At 42.5% G+C, this 18,578-nt stretch overlaps 1 protein-coding gene across 3 annotated transcripts in view; it reads left to right on the top strand.

Annotated features, from left to right (window-relative positions):
- Window positions 1-18,578, top strand: part of ARHGAP26 (Rho GTPase activating protein 26) — a 384,667-nt gene that overhangs the window by 90,229 nt on the left and 275,860 nt on the right. For all 3 annotated transcript variants that reach the window (XR_001594606.2, XM_016126539.2, XM_016126542.2), the window contains exons 2-5: window positions 2,248-2,343; window positions 3,926-3,987; window positions 8,461-8,532; window positions 13,642-13,743. Coding sequence is in view for 2 of the 3 variants with exons in the window: in XM_016126539.2 (XP_015982025.1) it covers window positions 2,248-2,343; window positions 3,926-3,987; window positions 8,461-8,532; window positions 13,642-13,743 (332 nt within the window). In the remaining variant the exon portion in view is untranslated. The remainder of the gene's footprint in view (window positions 1-2,247; window positions 2,344-3,925; window positions 3,988-8,460; window positions 8,533-13,641; window positions 13,744-18,578) is intronic.

Here is an 18,578-nt window from a genome sequence, read left to right as displayed (position 1 = left end):
GACGATGAAATCAGGTTACCTTCTGGTCATAAGTTAACAGGCCCTGCCCCTGGCTAAGTGGGTCCTCCCTTGAAAAGGCCCCACAAAGGCCCCGTTGTGCAGTACGAGCCACTCCTTGATCCTCATTGGCAGCCACCCCTGGCAGTGCAGCTTTTCAGGTGCGTGCTGGGAGCCTTCCCAAGCCGAGCTTATGTTTCACTTTTTTTCCACTTGTTGAGGAGATTGTCCAGCTTGAGGCTTTCTTGCTCTACTGGTGAGGCATGGGAGGATTTTTAGGTAGATAGAGAAGCAACCTGTTCTTGTTCTTCGTTCAGGCCTTTCTCTGTGAATTGTGATCAAGGGAACATTCTGACTAAAATGAGAGGGAGTACAACCACGCCCACATTCCAAGCACTGCACTTCGGGCTTCTTGGAGGGCATTGTCTGCTACTCTGAAAGATTATTCTTCCTTTTTTTCATCCTGCCTGCCTGTGGCCTCTTCTGTCCTTCCTTCGCAGAGTTCTAAGTTTCAGATGCATATGTTTCTTTCTCGACTTGCCGGGGAGTGATCTGTGTTCTCAGGGATATCCTCAGCTTGTGTTGCCCAATTTTAAGAGATGCCTGATTCCCCTGCCAGCATCTTTGGACTTTTTGCCACGGGCCATTCCGTTAAAGAGACTGAACCAGGGAGAGACTGGATACTATTGGCTGTTGGCTCCCATGTTCTCCTCCTTCTCTACTACGGGTGCCTTCCTATTAGAGTGGAGGAGTGTAGAGCAGAGGCCTTCTTACAAGCCAACAGTTAGCTCAGGATGTGTCATCAGAGCCACTGTGAGGGTGGTCCTGGAGCAGGAGCCACTGGTATCCATGGTAGCTTGAGCCCCAGACCCGAGAATGGCCAGCCTAGCTCTTTCATTGGCAGCTATTGTTTGGAATGACCACTCAGATGGGTGAGCTGAACCCTGGGGGTCAGATATGTGTCAGTACCCTCCTTTCACACGCATGTATTAAACAGCACAGTGAGCAGGATGTACTGCCAGGTATGTGGAGGAAAAACGAACAAAGCCAAGAGATGGAAAAAACCATAACCTTACCTCAAGGGACAAATCTGGGAACTAAAAAAAGAGAAGTGCTAAGGATCATGGATGCTTTTATTCCAGTAGGTTATGTTGATCTGTGAAGCCAGAATCCCCCATTCACTCCTCCTCCCAATATCTTATTAAAGCCAGGCTTTGTTGCCAGTTATGCCTCATATTTCCCTCCGCTGGGAATTCGAACATAATTCCATTTCCCCTTCAATGAGGGAAACATGGTTGAGGGTAATTTGAGTGATTAGCCTAATCTGCAGGAAGGCTGCACGTGGAATTAAGTTAAGCACGTTTGTACCGAGCAGCCATGACTGTCAGGCCACTGAAAGGTACCTTGGTGGTTTTATACCCTTAACAGAAGCTGAAGGTTCATGGAAAGATCATTGACTTTTATTACTGTCTTAAATGAAAGCTTATTTTTTAAATTTGACAAGGGCCTCTGAGACCTTTCTTTATAGACACCATGTGTGGGGTGTGTTTTTACCCCAACCCAAAGCATTGCCAAGGCTTTGTTTCGTGGCGGTGGCAGAACGTGGTGACCCAGGGAAATAGGCCAGGTAGAAATTTGTCAAGCTGGCCGGCTCATCTGTTTGCGGAGGTAGCTGGGAAGGTTCTGAGAACTCAGGCCTCCCGTAACTTGAGTTGGAAGAGGAAGTCCAGGTATTCCTGTGCCAGGGGGTTGGGGCAGTTCCTTTCTTCCAGCTCTCTACCTAACACCAGTTTGTGGGGTGAGTTGGACTCGAGGAAGGTATTGTTGAGTTTGTTGTGGGGGCAGCTTCACTGACTGTAGTATGGAAGGTCAGTTACAGAGCTGACCCTCAGGGCTGTAGATGCTAATGTTATCTCTGACCCATCCTTCCCCCTGACCTCATTAGGCAAGTGGATTCCCACCTGTGTCAAACGGCAATGACAGACCTCACTGTGTAGCTTGAGGAATTAGAGATAGAACCAGAATTGTTAAAGCAGATGTAACAAACATATTAACTTCTAAAGCAAATCAGTATTTCATGTTATAAATAAGAATTTACTATTTTGAGTTTATATTCTTTTGGGCTTTGAAATGGACTCAAGAACAAATCTACTAGCTGCTTTAGTAGTAGAAGGACCAAGAAGTGCAGCAGATATAAAAGCCAGTTTCTTTCAGTAATTCACTTTTTTTTTTTACTCTTTTTCTTGCTAGATTTATCTTCAGCGAAGAGAAAATTTGCAGATTCCTTAAATGAATTTAAATTTCAATGCATAGGAGATGCAGAAACAGATGATGAAATGTGTATAGGTAAGTCATAACTGTGCTGTTTATCACAATTTTCAGTGCCTTTTTTCCAGAGATAGGAAGGATCTGTCATAAATTAAGAAGTGTGTAGTAAGGGTTGAGGGGGCAGAGTTAGGTGAGGGTCAGGTGCCCAGGGCTGTTCTAGGCGTCTCAGGTTTCTGGCATTGTCTTTCAGCCTCTCACCTGCAGGAGGAAGCTTGAGGTTTGCAGTGGGGCTCTCCTCTCCATTTTCCTTCAGTGTTCTGCTTCTGGCTGTTTTTGTGCCCTTCGTGCTCCAGCCACAGTACTAAAAACTTAGAGCACAAGCAGAACACAGGTAGATGAGGACAGAATTAGATAAGAGATTGCAAGTGCTTGCTCATGGAATGAGATCAGAATGCCGCCATGTTTTCTTTGGCATTCATTTTTTAAAATTGAATTACCATATAAATTGAATTTATATGAAGTTCCAGTTTTCCAGCTTCTTTGAAAATTGGAGAATATGATTATTCTGGCCTGGCAACAGTTGGCTTGAGCTCCGTAGCTGCTTACAGATGGGGAGAGGCGCTCAGTGTCTAGCTCGCGGTGGCCCCCACTGCTCTTCGTAATTTCCTTATCAAGAGGCTGGGGGCGGGGTTACCATTTAACCACTTCGCTGTGCTGCTTCACTCTTTTCCATCGCCTGTTTGTCTTTTGTGGGCAGTTGCTGAGCACAGAGGATTTGCAATGTCAAGACACCTTTTTTTTTGTCAGGGCCTACTCCTTGCACTTTATTCTTCTTACATTAGGCATCTTGGCTGACTCCATGAAGTGAGCAAGCAATTGAGAAAGTTATGTTGAAATAATTAAAGTTATATTGAATGAGTCCCTGTTGCCATGCAGAGTGCAAGGATCCAGGCATGAGCAAAGGCAGTTGGGAGAACAGTGAAAGGCACTGAGAGCAGTGAAAACATGTCATTTCTGTCATCCTGAATATATGGATGCTTTTCCTGATGTTACACAAATATTCCGAATATCCTAAGGACTATTACACTTAATGCCTAGTGCTTTTGGGAATAATTCTAGCGAAGGAGACTATTCCTGTCTGACTGCCATGCTGCAATTTGTATTGCATTAATAAGTAGTGTGGGGACTCAGGAGAACCTGAGGAGAAGCCAGAGGTGTGGCTTCCAGTGCCAGCAGCACTGTTTGTTTAGTTCTAGTGCCAAAGAAAGGTTGGGTTCTGACGCAACCCCACAACAAAGGTTGAAGAGGTCAAATCCTGGGCAGGAAATCCTTTAACTCTTAAGCGGAACTCTGCCCCTTCCAGCCCGGGGCCTGGGAGCCAGCCAGCATCTCATCAGTCCTGGGTACTCTCAGGAACAGGCCGGTCTTTTCCTTGAAGGAAATCCTACCCTAGCTAGAGTGCCAGGTGGAATTAACATGCATTTCTGGGTCATCCTTAATGGTTAATAATTAAAAGATAAGGGGAGCCTTGGGAAGCAATTGACTTTAGGCTTCTGCGTGTGCCAAGGGATTTCAATCTATAACCCGAAAGTTGTATCTGGAAAGGCTCCTGAAGGTTCATTACTCAGCTTCTATCTCATAGCCTCTTTCTCTTTTCCAGCAAAATCTTTGCAGGAGTTTGCCACTGTTCTCAGGAATCTTGAAGATGAGCGGATACGGATGGTGAGTACAGCTGGGCTGCTCTTGATCCCAGACAGTGTGATCATATTAAAGAAGCACGGGATTTGTTGTCAGAAGAACAGGCTCAGCCACTTGAGTGCTTCGGGCTCTTAAGCAAGCCTTCTCATCTTTGCAGGGTTCAAAGCCTTTTGTAAATGATAAAGGATATAAGACTGGGATAACTTGAGAATGACTTCATTGTCCTCCTAAAGATTCACTGTAAGATGTATACATAAGATATAGTACTTCTGGGTGGATCTTTAGGACTATAACTCTTTGGGGCCTTAGAATCTCTACCGGCAGAATGGGAATGAAAATGGCCCGCTCCACAACCCTCCCTCCCTCGCCTTATTAAACTCATCCCAGAACTTTTAGACGGCAAGGTCACTCCTTCATTTTTAATTCCAAAGCACCTAACACAGCACCTGCCACGTAGGAGGCACCCAGTAAATGGGTACTTAGTAAGCAGTGGTAGCTCTAAGAAGATATTCAAAGAGAAGCAAATTCAGGAATCAAGTGCTGATCTTTGAGTTCTTAAGAGATATCTTTTGAATTAGATTTTATTCTGATGTGGTTCAGCATTAACGGATGAGCGATTCCACATCCACAAGTTCTTTTGCATCTTCCCCCATATCCCTAAGATACCAGGATTGAGGCCTGATTTGAAGCCCCCCGCTAGCTACACATGATTTGCCCCAAGAAGGCCTTCTCTCTAAGTAGTGCTTCGTCCATTCATGAACGTTTTTCATCTTATTATTTTCTAAGGTTTGAGACTAAGTTTTCTGTCTTAGCTTGGGCTGCCAAAATACCATAGACTGGGTGGCTTAAACAACAAACACTGATTTCTGTCAGTCCTGGAGACTGAGGTATCCAGTATCAAGGGTCTTACTGAGGTGTTTCTTGGGGAGAGCCCTCTTCCCTGCTGGTGTATGGCACCGCCTCACCATTTCCTCCCATGGCAGGGAAAGGGTGGGGAAACTATCCCGTCCCTTCTTATGAGAGTGCTATCCTATTATGTGACTTCACCCTCGTGATCCAATCACCTTCCAAAAGGCCCCATTCCCAAATACTATTACACTGGGCGTATTACAATATAAATGGAGACATATTAAATTTTTAAGAGTTTTTGAGTAAAAAATCAATTTGAATTGAGCGGTACCAACCTGGAAGTGGTTAGGGGTGCTCCACTGATAGGAGTTAGGGGAAAGACTTTTATACAGAGAATATGGAAGCCAAGCAAGGAAATTATTTAATTGACTATCACTTAAGTGGTTGCCTTATTTGAGAAAGGCTGGTTGTATGTATGATTGATTGTCCTTAGGTTTAGATTTTTTAAACTTGAAGCGTTCACAGGCTTAGGTGTTGGTTTACTGATGTAGGCTACTAATGCATTAGAGCTACCTCTGTCTAATGGCCTCCTTGTTTAATTAACTTAACCATTTAAGGCTTCAACATATGAATTTGTGGGGGACACAGTTAAGTCCATAGCATTTACCAAGACATTATTTAGCCACACATTTTCTATTTTAACACTCACGGTTTCTCTGTGAGATGGTACCTGTATCATCCCATTGTCCAGATGAAGGTGCTGAGGTTTATAGAGGTTAGGTAACATGCCCAAGATCACACAATTAATAAGTGGAATGGCCTGGTTTCAAACCACACCCCCCCCCCCAAGTGTATATTATACCAGAGAATGTGGGAATATTTTTAAAACTCCAGACGGAGCAGAAACCGCTCACCTTCTGCCCTTCAGAGAGAGAGAGAGACAGAGACAGAGAGACAGAGAGAGAGAGAGAGAGACAGAGAGAGACAGACAGAGAGAGACAGAGAGAGACAGAGAGACAGAGAGAGACAGACAGAGAGAGACAGAGAGAGAGAGAGAGAGAGACAGAGAGAGACAGAGAGACAGAGAGAGACAGAGAGAGACCGAGAGAGAGACAGAGAGAGATAGAGAAAGACACTGCACTGTTTTCCATGATTGCTCATTGCTGGGTTTGTGAACCAGAATAGAGAAGGTGGTAGTAGCAGCAGTAGCAGCAGGGTTGCTGGTGGGTGGAGGAGGCAGGGGAAAGCTTGTGTGTTTGTGCATGTGCCTAGCGCTTGAGAAAAGAAAATGATTCTTTTGAGTCTGATTCTTGGCCAAGTCAGTATTTGGAGGTGAGAGGTGTGATGAGCAAATAACAATGAATACCCTGCAGATTGCTTTGGCCTATGGTAAGGGAACAATGATTGGATTATACTTTTCGGCTTGCCTTTGCAATTTTATTTTTGACGTCAGTGAATCGAGTTTCTCCTGTCTATATCTGAGTATCTGGCTATCACAAGCCCCTTCCCTAGCTCCTTGACCTGTGATACTTTTATCCTCAATTCAGCTCAGCTTAGCAAAGCTGCATCTTCTTTGGGAAGCCTTTCCTGACACCCTGGAATATTTGGCCATTCTTGTAATTTTTTAATATCCAGTTCATGCCTCTGATTCTGCATTTTACTACATTGTGTCCTGATAATCAGTGCACGTATCCTACAGTAAATATGAGTTCTTGAGGGCAGGGAATGAGCCAATGTATCTTCAATGTTAGCACAGTGCTTAGAACTGAGTGGAAAATTTAGTCATAAACTCTTAGACCCAGACAGACAGAAAGACCCGATTCTCACTTCTGCAGTTCCTCATTTGATAGATGAGAGAGCTGAGTTCTTATGAATTCAGGCTGATATCAAGCAGTAGAAGGACTGGGACAAGGAATTGGGAATCCTGATTCCAAGGTGAGCCGTTAGTGCTTTTATATATTTAGCATGTACTTAGGACTGGATTCTCAATAATAGATGTCTATTAGAACAACTTGGGGAGTTTAAAAATAGCGATGCCTGAGATGAAGTACAGAGATTCTGATATCATTGGTCTAGCGTGTGGCCTGGTCATAGGGATGTTTAAAAGCTCCTCAGGTGGGGTTAACATGAAGCTAAAGCTGAGAAACGCTGACTTAGGGGCTTAGCTTACCATCGCGAGCTTCAGAGACTTATATTTAATTTGTGGAAAAGACTTAAACAAGGGAGCCAGTTAAGCCACATCAAATACCAATAAAAATCAAAGAAATGAAACAACATTGCAACACTCTGGCGTTGCTCTCTACTAAAATAAATGCTCTCAAAATTGAGCAAAAGGCAAATGGCAGTAAATTTGGAAATTTGCCACCTTTTATCCCCCACTTTGTGCAGTTAATTCTTTGCTGTGTCCATCTCTGGCTTCTGGCATTTACTCTGTTTGTTTCATTGTGATGGATATGCATGTGGTTTAGAAAAATAATGCTTTGTTGCGATGAGATTCCTGAAATAATCAGTTAAGCAACGAATGAGCAGTGAATGACTTAAAAGGAATGATTGTAAAATATTGTACTCCTTTAGAAAAGACCATGGAATGTTAGAGTTGGAACAATCCAGCCCACTCATTTTTTAGATGAGGAAATTGGATCCCAGAGAGGTTAAATGTTTTGCCCATGGTCGCACCATTGGCAGCCAATCAAGAAATAATTCAGTCGTTCATTTAGTCTTTGAAAAATATTTGAGTGCTCCTTTGTTTCAGCACTCTTCTGTATTTTGGGGATAGTGGTGGACAAGTGAGCATTTACAAGATAGTGTTGTATGCGTCGTGTGTACTGGTGAACCTGGAAACTTCAGCAGGCTTATGTCTTCTGAGGAAAACAGCTGGTGGGCCGGTGGGAAGTTTCTGTGGATTACATTGGGAAAGCCTCCCTAAAGAGGTGACCTTTAAGCTGAAACCCGAGCTGCAGTGGGTAATGAATTGTCCACATAAGGATTTGGGGACATAGCATCTGAAGGGAACAGCAAAATTCAAAGACCTGGAAGTGGAGCGGGTTTGGTACATTTGAGGTGCATTCGGGGGACGGTGTAGTTGGAGTGCAGCACCTTGAGGGGGTGAGGCTGTGAGATGAAGTCGAGAGGCAGCCAAGTCTCCTGACCCGAGTTCAGTACTGATTGGTCTACACAAAATCCGGTCGGAAGGTTTTTATGCTACCAGATGTCCAAAAATGCTTTCTGTTTATTTGTGATCTAGACTCAGTGTTGATCTGCTTTAAATATATCTACTTAAATATAACTTGGGTGACCGAGCATTTATAAGATGTCATCCGAAGCTTGAAATTTAGACTCTACCCTGTTACCAGTTTCCCTCTGCTTTTAAGATGGTCGCTTACATTTTTAGAGTTCTTAATTTTTATTTTTAAAGAATTAATCTTCATTATGCACAAGAAGAATATTGTTTTCAACTGAGGCCTAGATTTTGATTTGACATGCTGTCAGGTCAAGTTTTGTGAACGGTCGCCACATGTACAATATTGCTTACTCAAATTTTATACTGAGACACTGGCAGGCGTTCTGTGCCAGAACTGCTATGATTCTCTACTGATGCTGCTTTTGTGCCCTTTCACCCCCATCCCTTTCTTTGTTTTTCCTCACCAGATTGAGAATGCCAGTGAGGTGCTCATCACACCCTTGGAGAAATTTCGAAAGGAGCAGATCGGGGCTGCCAAGGTGAGAATTTTGCAACCGTTGTTCTTGGATTTTAGGGTGAGAGGTATGGAAAACAAACATATCTTTAGAAAATCTTAAATGGATGAATCTGGAGCACACCTATTGTATCTGTTCTTCACAAGTGTCTGAAGTAAGACTGAGTGGTCAATCCCAGAGCAGTCATTGTAGTATTTTGTTATTTAATCATTTTGTGCTAGTTCATAAATCATCCGAAGTTAGAAACTTATGCCTCCTTTGTGTTGTTAGGTAGGTACCTATGTGCTTGGGCAATGTAGGATTGTATTTACTTTGAAATCCAGGACTTGGAGCCTAGAACACAGATCGCAAATTGTTCCCTCTTGGCATAAGGACTCTGTTCTTAGCCTATTTTTGTTGTGTGTGAAAATGAACCCTCTCTTGCTAGAGCTTTAAAATTTTCAAGGGAAACTGAAAAGTCAGAGTTTTATGTGAAATCTCCCGGTTTTAGAAAAATGTTGACAAATAATTGAAAATATATATTACACGTTATGCAGGTCAAAAAGCAGGACTACTTCAGCCCAGAGATCACCATTTGTTATCAATGACCTGGAGAGACTGTAGCCCAAATTTGGCCGATTCTAATGTGTTCCTGAAAGACTGCAGAGATTCATTTTTCTCTGGGGTTCCCCTGCCCTGTGATAAGTCACTAGGAAGCCTTAGCCAGTTTGACCTTCGTTAGAGTGTTAGAGGCCACGTGCAAGGAAGGTGTTTTCATTGGAATAATGAAAGCAAAAGGATTTTCAAGATTTTCTTTTTCTGGAACTGTGAGTCCTTCAGCTTCAGTCCCTTGCGCCACCTGCAGGGGTTTTGGGTAATGTCACCCTTTTACCCACTTAGATAATATGGATTTTACTCTTGTGAAATGGTCTGGAGAGGTGCCTATAGGTGGGGAAAAGATAGCCAAAAAGTAAGAAGTGGTGTCTTCCATCCTCTCCCAACTAAGCACATCTGCTTTCTGAAAATGAAACAGATAATATTGAGTATAGTTGGGGTTGTTCAGAGGGGGCGATTGGCCATACTTTGAAGGAAAGACCACGGCAAAGATTTTTCTTCTAGTTCTATAGCACTTTTCTACCAATTTTACAGTTTATATTTATGAAAAAATTGGAGCTCACCGGCTTCGTATCAAAGATTAAGGAATGTATAATTTAAAGGATGCCTTGTTCCATTAAGAGTTTGTCCAAGACTGAGCACACAGTAATGGTGAGAAAATGTCATGAGCGCCTCTCCCTGAATTCTTGCCTACACAGCCCCTATGAGTAACTTGTCTTTAGTGGCCTTGAGTCGGTGCCTACTACTCCTGAAAACACACAGCAACAGCACTGGGGGTTCTGGAGAGCTTTGAGGCAGAGCTTTGAGAATGGACCTGTTTGAGTCGTCTTTTTAGTAGTCACTTATTCGGCTGAGCCCACATGCCTCTCACTCTGGCCTGTTCCCTCAGTACTGTTTTGGAGGTTATCACAGAGGAGGAGGAGAAGTCTGAGTCAGGCTCTCTTTAGGGGGCTATGGACAGTGAGAAACATGAAAATAAAAAAAATTAAGGAAAATGGTTGCTCACCAAAACATGTTTCCTCTCATATTTATTCTGTTCTCTCGTTCCTCTTGAAGAATGATGTGATGACATTGGGAATGATTGTTCATCCCTTCCCTTTTGTTGTTGGTGTTTTTTTTTTTCTTTTTCAGTATACCTGTTACTTTCCATCAACCCCCCACACTCATACATTTATGTCATAGTATTACATGCATTTAAGAGAAAACAAAGTTACAACAAACCGTCTACTAGGCATTGTAGGGAGCAGACTCAAGAATACTTAAGAGGCAGCAAGGGCTCTTAGTGGCTAAGTTAGTTTCTGAACTCAGCTTGTGTGATGCTAAAATTACCCTTCCTCCTCCTCACCCCTCTGTGCTGCTTCCGTTGCTATAACAACCTGTTGCTACTTGCAGGAAGCAGAAGTTAGAGTTTGGTGTGTGAAGGCTGCCAAGGAGGCCTACTTCTTGGCATTCTTGTGCTAATATGGCTTCTGAAGAGTAGGGTAGTACCCTGGAGCGTGGCATAACCATAGTCTTACATTTAGAGTTCTGAGTTGAGGGGGAGATTATTTTTCCTGCAGCCTAAGCTCTACAAGTAGAATAGACATTGGTGAGCAGTGGTTAAGAGTGGGCGCTTGAGCTAGACTGCTTGAATCCAAATCTTACTTCTGCTATTTGCACGTAAACTTGAGGGAGGTTCCTGAACCTCTCCATGCCTGTTTCCTGAGCTATTAAATAGGGATAATGATAGTACTTACCTCAGAGAGTCACTATGAGGAAGAAATGAGCGGGCTCATATATAATGCCTAGAGAACAGTGTTTGTCACATTGTCCTTTGATGTTAGTTGTTCTATCCAGTACACACAGTTCATTCATTAAAAAGATACAGGAGAGCATGCTCTTTGCCGCACACTGGTGCATGGTGGAGAATAAGTGCAGATGTGGTCGCCGTGCTTGTGGTGTGATTGGGGAGAAAAACATTAGACACAAAGGTTTAAGTAAACATACAATCTCAAATTGTGGTAGTGCTGTGAAGGGTTACTTTCCTGGGACATGAGACATGGAAAGCAAGAATTTTTAATAAGGCGATAGGGATGATGGACCTCATCATCTTCAGCACCATCGCTGCCACCACCACCATCATCATTCACTGAGATTTACTGAGCAGGTGCTGGGCATTCTGTTTAGCATTGAATATGGTTTATCTCGTTTAGTCCTAACAATCCTGTGAGGAGGTAGGTGTCTTTATCTTTATTTTATTAGGCAGTCTTTGAGCTAAAAGAAGAAACCTGAGCTATTATCTGGTCATCAGTTTATAGATGAGGGAACCAAATCCTGGAGAGGTGCAGTAATTTGTTTAGAGTTGAGAATAATTTGCAGCACCCTGATTCTGTTCTTTTTCCACTTAGCCACCTCCAGTGACTACCTGGAGAGTGCACACCACCCTGTCTCTGAGTAACCGGGTGACACCAGCCTCCCATCCTAAGAGCATGGTGTAAATGAGTTATTCCCATAGAGGTCTCGCTGCTGTTTCTCAGGACAGAACTGCTTCCCTTTCTCTTGCTTTGGCTGTCCTCTTGAACATGGAATGTGGAGGCTCGAGTTGCCAGAAAATCACAGAATGTCAGTGACTCATGTTCCTTGGCCTTTTCTCACCTTCGGCCAGCTGGACTATCCCAGTGCAAGGTTCTCCTTTTTGGGGGTTGCTGGCAGGGCTGGTGGAGTGGCTAAGTGAGCGTTAATTGGAAGTTGGAGCCTCAGCCATAGGCTGCTGGTTTTTATAAAGGAAAAGAGTTGCTTGAATCAATTGTCTTGCCTGTACCTCTCAAATTTGAAGGAGGAATGCCTCCTCAGTCTTTTTCTTCACTTGCTTCTGCATATTTAATTGTTATTGTATGTAAGTAGTCTTTTAAGCAAAATTCGGATTTGTAGAAATGAATACATGTCAGCCAATATTGGGTAATGATTCTGCCCACTTTGTGAGGCTCATCTGTTGTTCACCAGATAAATGGAGCTTGTTGGGGCTTCAGATGACAGATTCTTGGTGATTCCTGTGCTACTTTTGCTCTGAGTGTTCTGTCCAGAGCATTTGCAGTTACCACTCCTCTGCTCTAGAAGACTAAACTCTGAACCTTGCACGATTAGCAGGTCTTGGCTCACACCTCTTCTCAGCGAGGCCTCTCCTGAGCACCCTATCTGCAGAATCTCTGTGACTGCACCCTGTTTATTTCCTTCACAGCATTTGAGTCAGTCTTTAATTATGCTGCTCACTTGCACAGTGGTTAATTGTATTTATTCTACTGGAACATCCCCACCATGAGGGTAGGGATATAGTGGTTGCACGTTATGTTTGTTAAATGAATAGATATGTCTCCAAGCTTCCTTAGTCGAGCCATGAATGTTTTTCTCCTCGTATAGGGTTTGTAATTGCAGAAAAATATCCCGTCAGCTCCACATGAGTCCTTAAAAGCAGGAGTGATGAACTCAGTAAATGTGTTCTTGTTTATCATGGCCAATGCTTATCCATCCCTATTGGAATGTGGAAGGAAGAGTTGCCTGTGACCATCTGTCTCAAGTTAGCTAAGATGTGAGCTTTGGGGGCAGCTTGTCCTGGATTCGAATCCCAGCTCTGTCACTCTCTGCGACTTTTTACAAGTCAACCCTCCCTAGTCCTAAGTTTTTCTTATCTATAAGTGGGAGATAAAAATAGAACCTCAATGACTCCACGATGTGAGAGAACAGGGACTACTACATGTATTATGATATTTATATTACTTTTCATTTTGAAGGCAATTAATAAGGGCTAATAAAAATTTCCCAAATGGCATTTTCCCATCTAATCCTTGTCTGTAGGTAGACACGTGCTGTGTGAGACACACCGAGTTTTTAGCATGCTATTATTACTTTATATTGTATCAGGAGCATTCTTCCGCATAGCCTTCCCAGTTTTATTTGTTGGATATCTCACACTTAATTATCCCAAACCCTATCCTTGGGCTGTGATGTTGCTGATGGCTTTCTTTCTTCCCTTCTTTGCTATTTGTGATGATAATGTCTTCTTTGTTTTGACCTGTATGTGATATTATTGCTTCAAGGGATATTTAGGTCTTTGTATTAAGAAGTACTTTTTGTACACTATTAAAGCTGGACTTGTCCCATTTAAGCTGTAAGTAGATCTTCCTACTTTGAGATTATCAAGCCAATGCTTGTATGGCTTTGAACATCCTTGTGAATTACAAGCTAGAAATTTCTGTTTTGGAATTGCAGTTCTCACAAGGTGGAGTCCTGGCTTTGCCACTATGAAATACTTGTGTTTACCTAATTTTTGACATTGTAATGGTGCCTCCATGATAGAAGGACACTCGAAGCCATCGGGCTGTTGATGGATGGTTACTTGATTTAATGGGCATTACTCGAAGGGTAGGAGCTGGGTTGCCTGCTGTCGTTCAGTGGTCTGAGGGAATGATGAAGCTGTGAAGATGAGTAGAAAGATCTCGACCAGAATTGCTTTTATTCCTGCAACATTTTACTCAGTTTCTCTTCTCCTTTCTTCTTTGCCAGGAAGCCAAAAAGAAGTATGACAAGGAGACAGAGAAGTATTGCGGCATCTTAGAAAAACACTTGAATTTGTCTTCCAAAAAGAAAGAATCTCAGCTACAGGAGGTAAGAAACTACTAGTATCCAGAATAAAAGGTTTAATTTTTATGTGGTGCTGTGGATATGTGCGAGTTACTCTTTGCCAGAAAATCCTAGGTTTGAAAGAGATGTTGGAAACCAGAAGTTTGATCTGATGCCTGAAGCCCGGGTTGCCTTTATATTTCCCCACCCAAACCACATCCTTTGTGGGTGCCCAGCCTGTCAGTGGCGAAGGAACATACTGCTGGTCAAGATCACCCACCTCCTTCTTGGGCAGAATTAATTACTAGAATATGCTTCTTCCTTTGCCACTGAGATCTGTTTTCCTGTTTCTCTCACCCTTGGCATTTATTCTGTACTCTATTACTTTACCTTTTGACTTTCTGCCTTCTGTCAGTGATTTGAAATGTTAGCACCAGAAAATCTTTGGTCATCCTTCCTTCATGTTAATTTAAAAGAATTAGTTCAACCAGTACTTGACATTAGTCTTTTTGTTTTTTAAAGCAGTATTTTATTGGTCGATGCTTTGGTAACCTTTTTTTTTTTTTTTTTTTTTTTTTAAAAAATAAACAAAGTACAAGTAAATTCTCTGATCTGTCACTGGTCTTTTTGGATTTGTGTGTGGTCTTTTTAAGAGTAGTTCACTTGAATAGAAAAGTCAGCTTTGCAGCCATGGAGTGGTGACCATTTTTCTTTAGTTCATGGAAATTTGCGTGGCAAGGGAGTTTACATTTCTGAGAGACAGGACAGTTTTCTAGTCAAACTACAAATTTGGCTACACATTTTATTTAACTCAACAATTTGCTTGACTTTTCTCAGGCATACTTAAAGAACAGCTGTTGCTTCCAAGGCAGCCCTTGTTCTTAAATGTCCTTTTTTTTTGAGCAAATACCAGACCAGTATTTCTGTCAAATGAAAACTCATATGAAGATCGTAGAGTCAAAGGTTGAAAGGTGAATACAGGTCAGAAGATAATGGAGTCCAGTCCCCTCCCAGTCAGGATTTATTACACATCCTTGGTTAGGAATGTGTGGTCCTCAGACCAAACCAATTGTTTGACGATGAGAATTCATCAACAACCCTGGCAGCTAGTGTTTATAGTGGACTTTGCAGATCAGTTCTTGGCCAACCAACCAACAGCAATTGAGAACTGGTGTGTACTGTAAAACATAGAGGACACTAACCTTTCCTTGAGGATCTTGTGCCTGAGTAGGGAAAAGAAGTAGGATGCATGAGGAAATGACTCCTGAAATAGCAGAACTACTCAGGTAAATCTAGCCAAATGTGATTGAGAAGCTAAAAGAAATGCTTATTTTCATTGGGTGGTATATAAAGGGCTGTTCCCAGCTCTATATGAGGATATAGACACTAGAAGATACCCAAGGCTATGTAATTGTTCATGGTAAATATTTCATTTAGGATCTGTCCTGATGCCCTCACTTTTTAAGTTATCATTCTTCTAGGGTTTCGAAACTATGTTTAAGGAAAGTCTTTTTGGCTGCAGAACACAATGGCCAGATCTGGTCAGCCCTACAATTTCTAAGCAGTTTAATGAGTTGAAGTATTCAAGAGCTGAGCAAGCGTAAGATTGTTCTAGCACCTGCTGATATTGGGAGGGGCCAACAGTACACTTATCCTACAGGCATGGCATTCCCCAGAGTGAGAGTGTTCTCTAGTCCGTTCTCTCCATGTCCATATTGCTGACTTGGTCTGGGGTGAGTTCAACTAGTTCTTTTAGGGCCATGCCAATGTCATGTGCCCCGGAGCACAGTGTAGGAACTAGAACACTGGGTAGCAAAGAGATACCTTATTTCAAGGCCTGCTCTGATGTATTCTTGTGTGACCTGGAACAAGTACTCATCTCTCTGAGCTTTTAGGACTTTTGTAAAATACTCATACCTGTCCTGCCTTTTTCATGTACGAGGAAACAAATTATAGCTGCTACACAAATACAGAGTATTATCCCTGTGACTGGCCTGTTCTCCATTTCGTTTCCAAATTTGATGATACTCTTCCTGACTGCATCGTCTTTTCAGGCTGCTGTATTAGAATAACATATATAGGGTGGCTTATAAACAACAAATATATTTCTCACAGTTCTGGAGGTTGGAAAGTCCTAAATACGTGCTGGGACTTTTGGCATCCGGTGAGGCCCGGTCCCTGGGTCATAGATGGCCATTTTCTTACTGTGTCCTCCCATGGCAGAAGGGGTGAGGGAGCTCTCCAGGTCTCTTTTACAAAGATACTATACTAATCTCATTCATGAGGGCTCCACCCTCGTGACTTAGTCACCCCGAAGGCCCCACCTTCACATGTCATCACATTGGTGATTAGGTTTCAACCTATGAATTGAGGGGAAGGGCCACAAACATTCATGAGGGCACAAACAGTCTGTAGCATGGACTCTGACAGTATATATCTTAGTGGACATTTTTCATTATCCTCTTTTGTTACAGTCATTTGTGTTCTTGTCTTTTACTCATTCAAACTGTCTAAGTACTTCAAGGGCAAGGAGTAGACTGAAGGTCTTTCTTGCAAGGGCTGGTATGCTCACAAGCATTGGTTTTTGGTTATACTCGAATGGAATTAAATAAAATAAATATTTAATGATAACAACAATAATGACAGTACTTTTACTAACAACAATAATAGCAGCAAATATTTATTTAATGCATACTTATATACCAGGTACTATGTTGGGCACTTTACATGGAGTCTTATTAAATCCTCATAGCTACCTTTTGAGGTACAAATATATTCCCTCTATTTTACTTATAAGGAAACTGATCCTCAGAGCTGTTTAATAGTCTGCCCATAGCTGGTGAGCGAAAATTTGAACACTGGCTCCTGCCTCTGGGTTGCTTTTAACACCGTGTTCTTCAACTTCTCCTCCCTCTTGGGAGGGAGGGACGGTCCTCTGCTGCCTACTTGCCGTTATTATTCAGCTTGAGTATCCTGCAAATAGAACTGACCTAAATCGAGGGACCTTGGTGATCCTCTGATTTTACCTCCTGGAATTACCTTTGAAGAAACTGAGTTCTTTGTAGAGGTCAAATGATTTGCTAAAGTTTTTCCAGCTATTTAGTGATGATTTGCTTCACATTTATTTAAAAAATCAACTTTTAGGAACATTATTAAACACCTAGTACTCATTTAATGAAATCTACTTCCTTTGATTATCCAGAATTGTTTCCTGATTGCGGTGTTCTGAACTGAATACTCTTAAATTCTAGCCCATCCCTAGATCCTGGAGGGCACAATGACACGGCAGCGATGTGGAATGACACTGCCATCTAGTGGTTGAGTTATGTGAAAGCCGAGTCCGGCTTTGAGTGTATTGTGGGGAGCGAAGCGAATAATCTGCCTTCATGGAACTTGCAGCCTAGGAAAATGTTTCTTTTCTGAGAAGCGCAGAATGGTTAGTAGTTCTCAGATGAGCTGGTAGATTTAGTTTCTCAAGTTACAGGCAGAGAAACCGTCTTGAATGCCTTGCCAGATAGGTTGGAATCCTGGCTTACAATTCCATTTCAGGGGAAGCTAAGGATGTGGGGCATTCCATGGCCCAATGGGCAGGGGTATTGGTAGGACACACACACCCTTTGGGATTTCATCTTCCTTTTCCTTCAGAATGCATTCTGTTACATGTTTTTCTGGGTACTGAGTCCTGATGGCCATGTAGAAATCAGTGCATTCATTTCACAAGTATCTAGCGAATGTTTACTATGGGTCAGGTACCATTTGGGGAACTGAGGTAGAAAAGTGAAAATATTTGGCAAAGTCTTTGCTCTTATCAACTTTATATTCCAGTAGTCAATACACCAGAAAAGAGAGGAACAAGTAAGAATTTCACATAATCGTAAGGAAAAAACAGGGAGATAAGTAGAGACTCCCTGGGGTAACCTGTCTTAAATGATGTGGTTAATGAAGGCTGCTCTGAAAAGGTAGTAACATTTGAACTGAGACCACAAGCATGAGGAGGAAGCTAAGTGAAAAGCTGGAGTAGCGTTCCATGCTTGTCAGTATGTCATAACAACCTGAATTACTGGGTCATGAAATGGAGTAGAGTAGACTAGAACAGAATGGAAAATATGAAAGTGTATTGCACTTAATTATAAATGTAATTTTATTAGGTCATAATGCAAAAGATTTACTGTGCATTGAACATAAAAAAAAATGAATGTTTATCTAGAGGAAGAGTTTTTCAGGTAGAATGAACATGAAGTGCAAAGGCTACAAGGAAGATTTGGAGTGTTGAGGACAACAAGGAGCTCAGGGTGGCTGGAGCACAGTGAGAATGGGTTGAGGTGAGAGGAGGTGAGGTGGGACAGGTAGGCAGGTCACACCAGGTCTTGCAGACCGTGATAGAGGCCGGGGAAGGTGTTGAAGTGGGTGTAAGAACATATGACTTAGATTTTAGGAAAGGCGTTCTGGTTGCTGGGTGGACGCTGGATTGGAAGGAGATGGGTAGAGAATGAAAGCAGGAGGCTGGTTAGGAGAGGAGTGCAACCACAGGAGATGACGTGGTTGGCTTAGGGTAGGAGCAGGGGTTGAAGCCCATCTGCTCTGATGTCCCTGGTGATGATAATAGCAACCAATGTGCATGGAATACTTAGTGGTTTTGAAATTGCTTTCATCCTTTAGCTCATTTTCTCTTTGAAACAACTCTACTCAGGGCAAGGGCAGATATTATCATCTCCATCCTCCAGGTATGGGAAAGAGACCCAGAGAGGGTAAATGACTTGAACCAGTCTCACCAGTTAGAAAATGATAGAATTGTAACTCCGGCCTAGGCATTTGCTCTGCTAGCTCTCTGACTGACAGGGTTCTGCTGTTTTTCTCAGAGGACTTTTCTTCTGGCTACT

This window comes from Rousettus aegyptiacus, unplaced genomic scaffold (genome assembly GCF_014176215.1).
Source record: "Rousettus aegyptiacus isolate mRouAeg1 unplaced genomic scaffold, mRouAeg1.p scaffold_m13_p_7, whole genome shotgun sequence".
Lineage (NCBI taxonomy): Eukaryota > Metazoa > Chordata > Mammalia > Chiroptera > Pteropodidae > Rousettus > Rousettus aegyptiacus.
The sequence above is the reverse complement of the archived record's forward strand: the minus strand, read 5'-3'. Positions and strand labels throughout refer to the sequence as shown.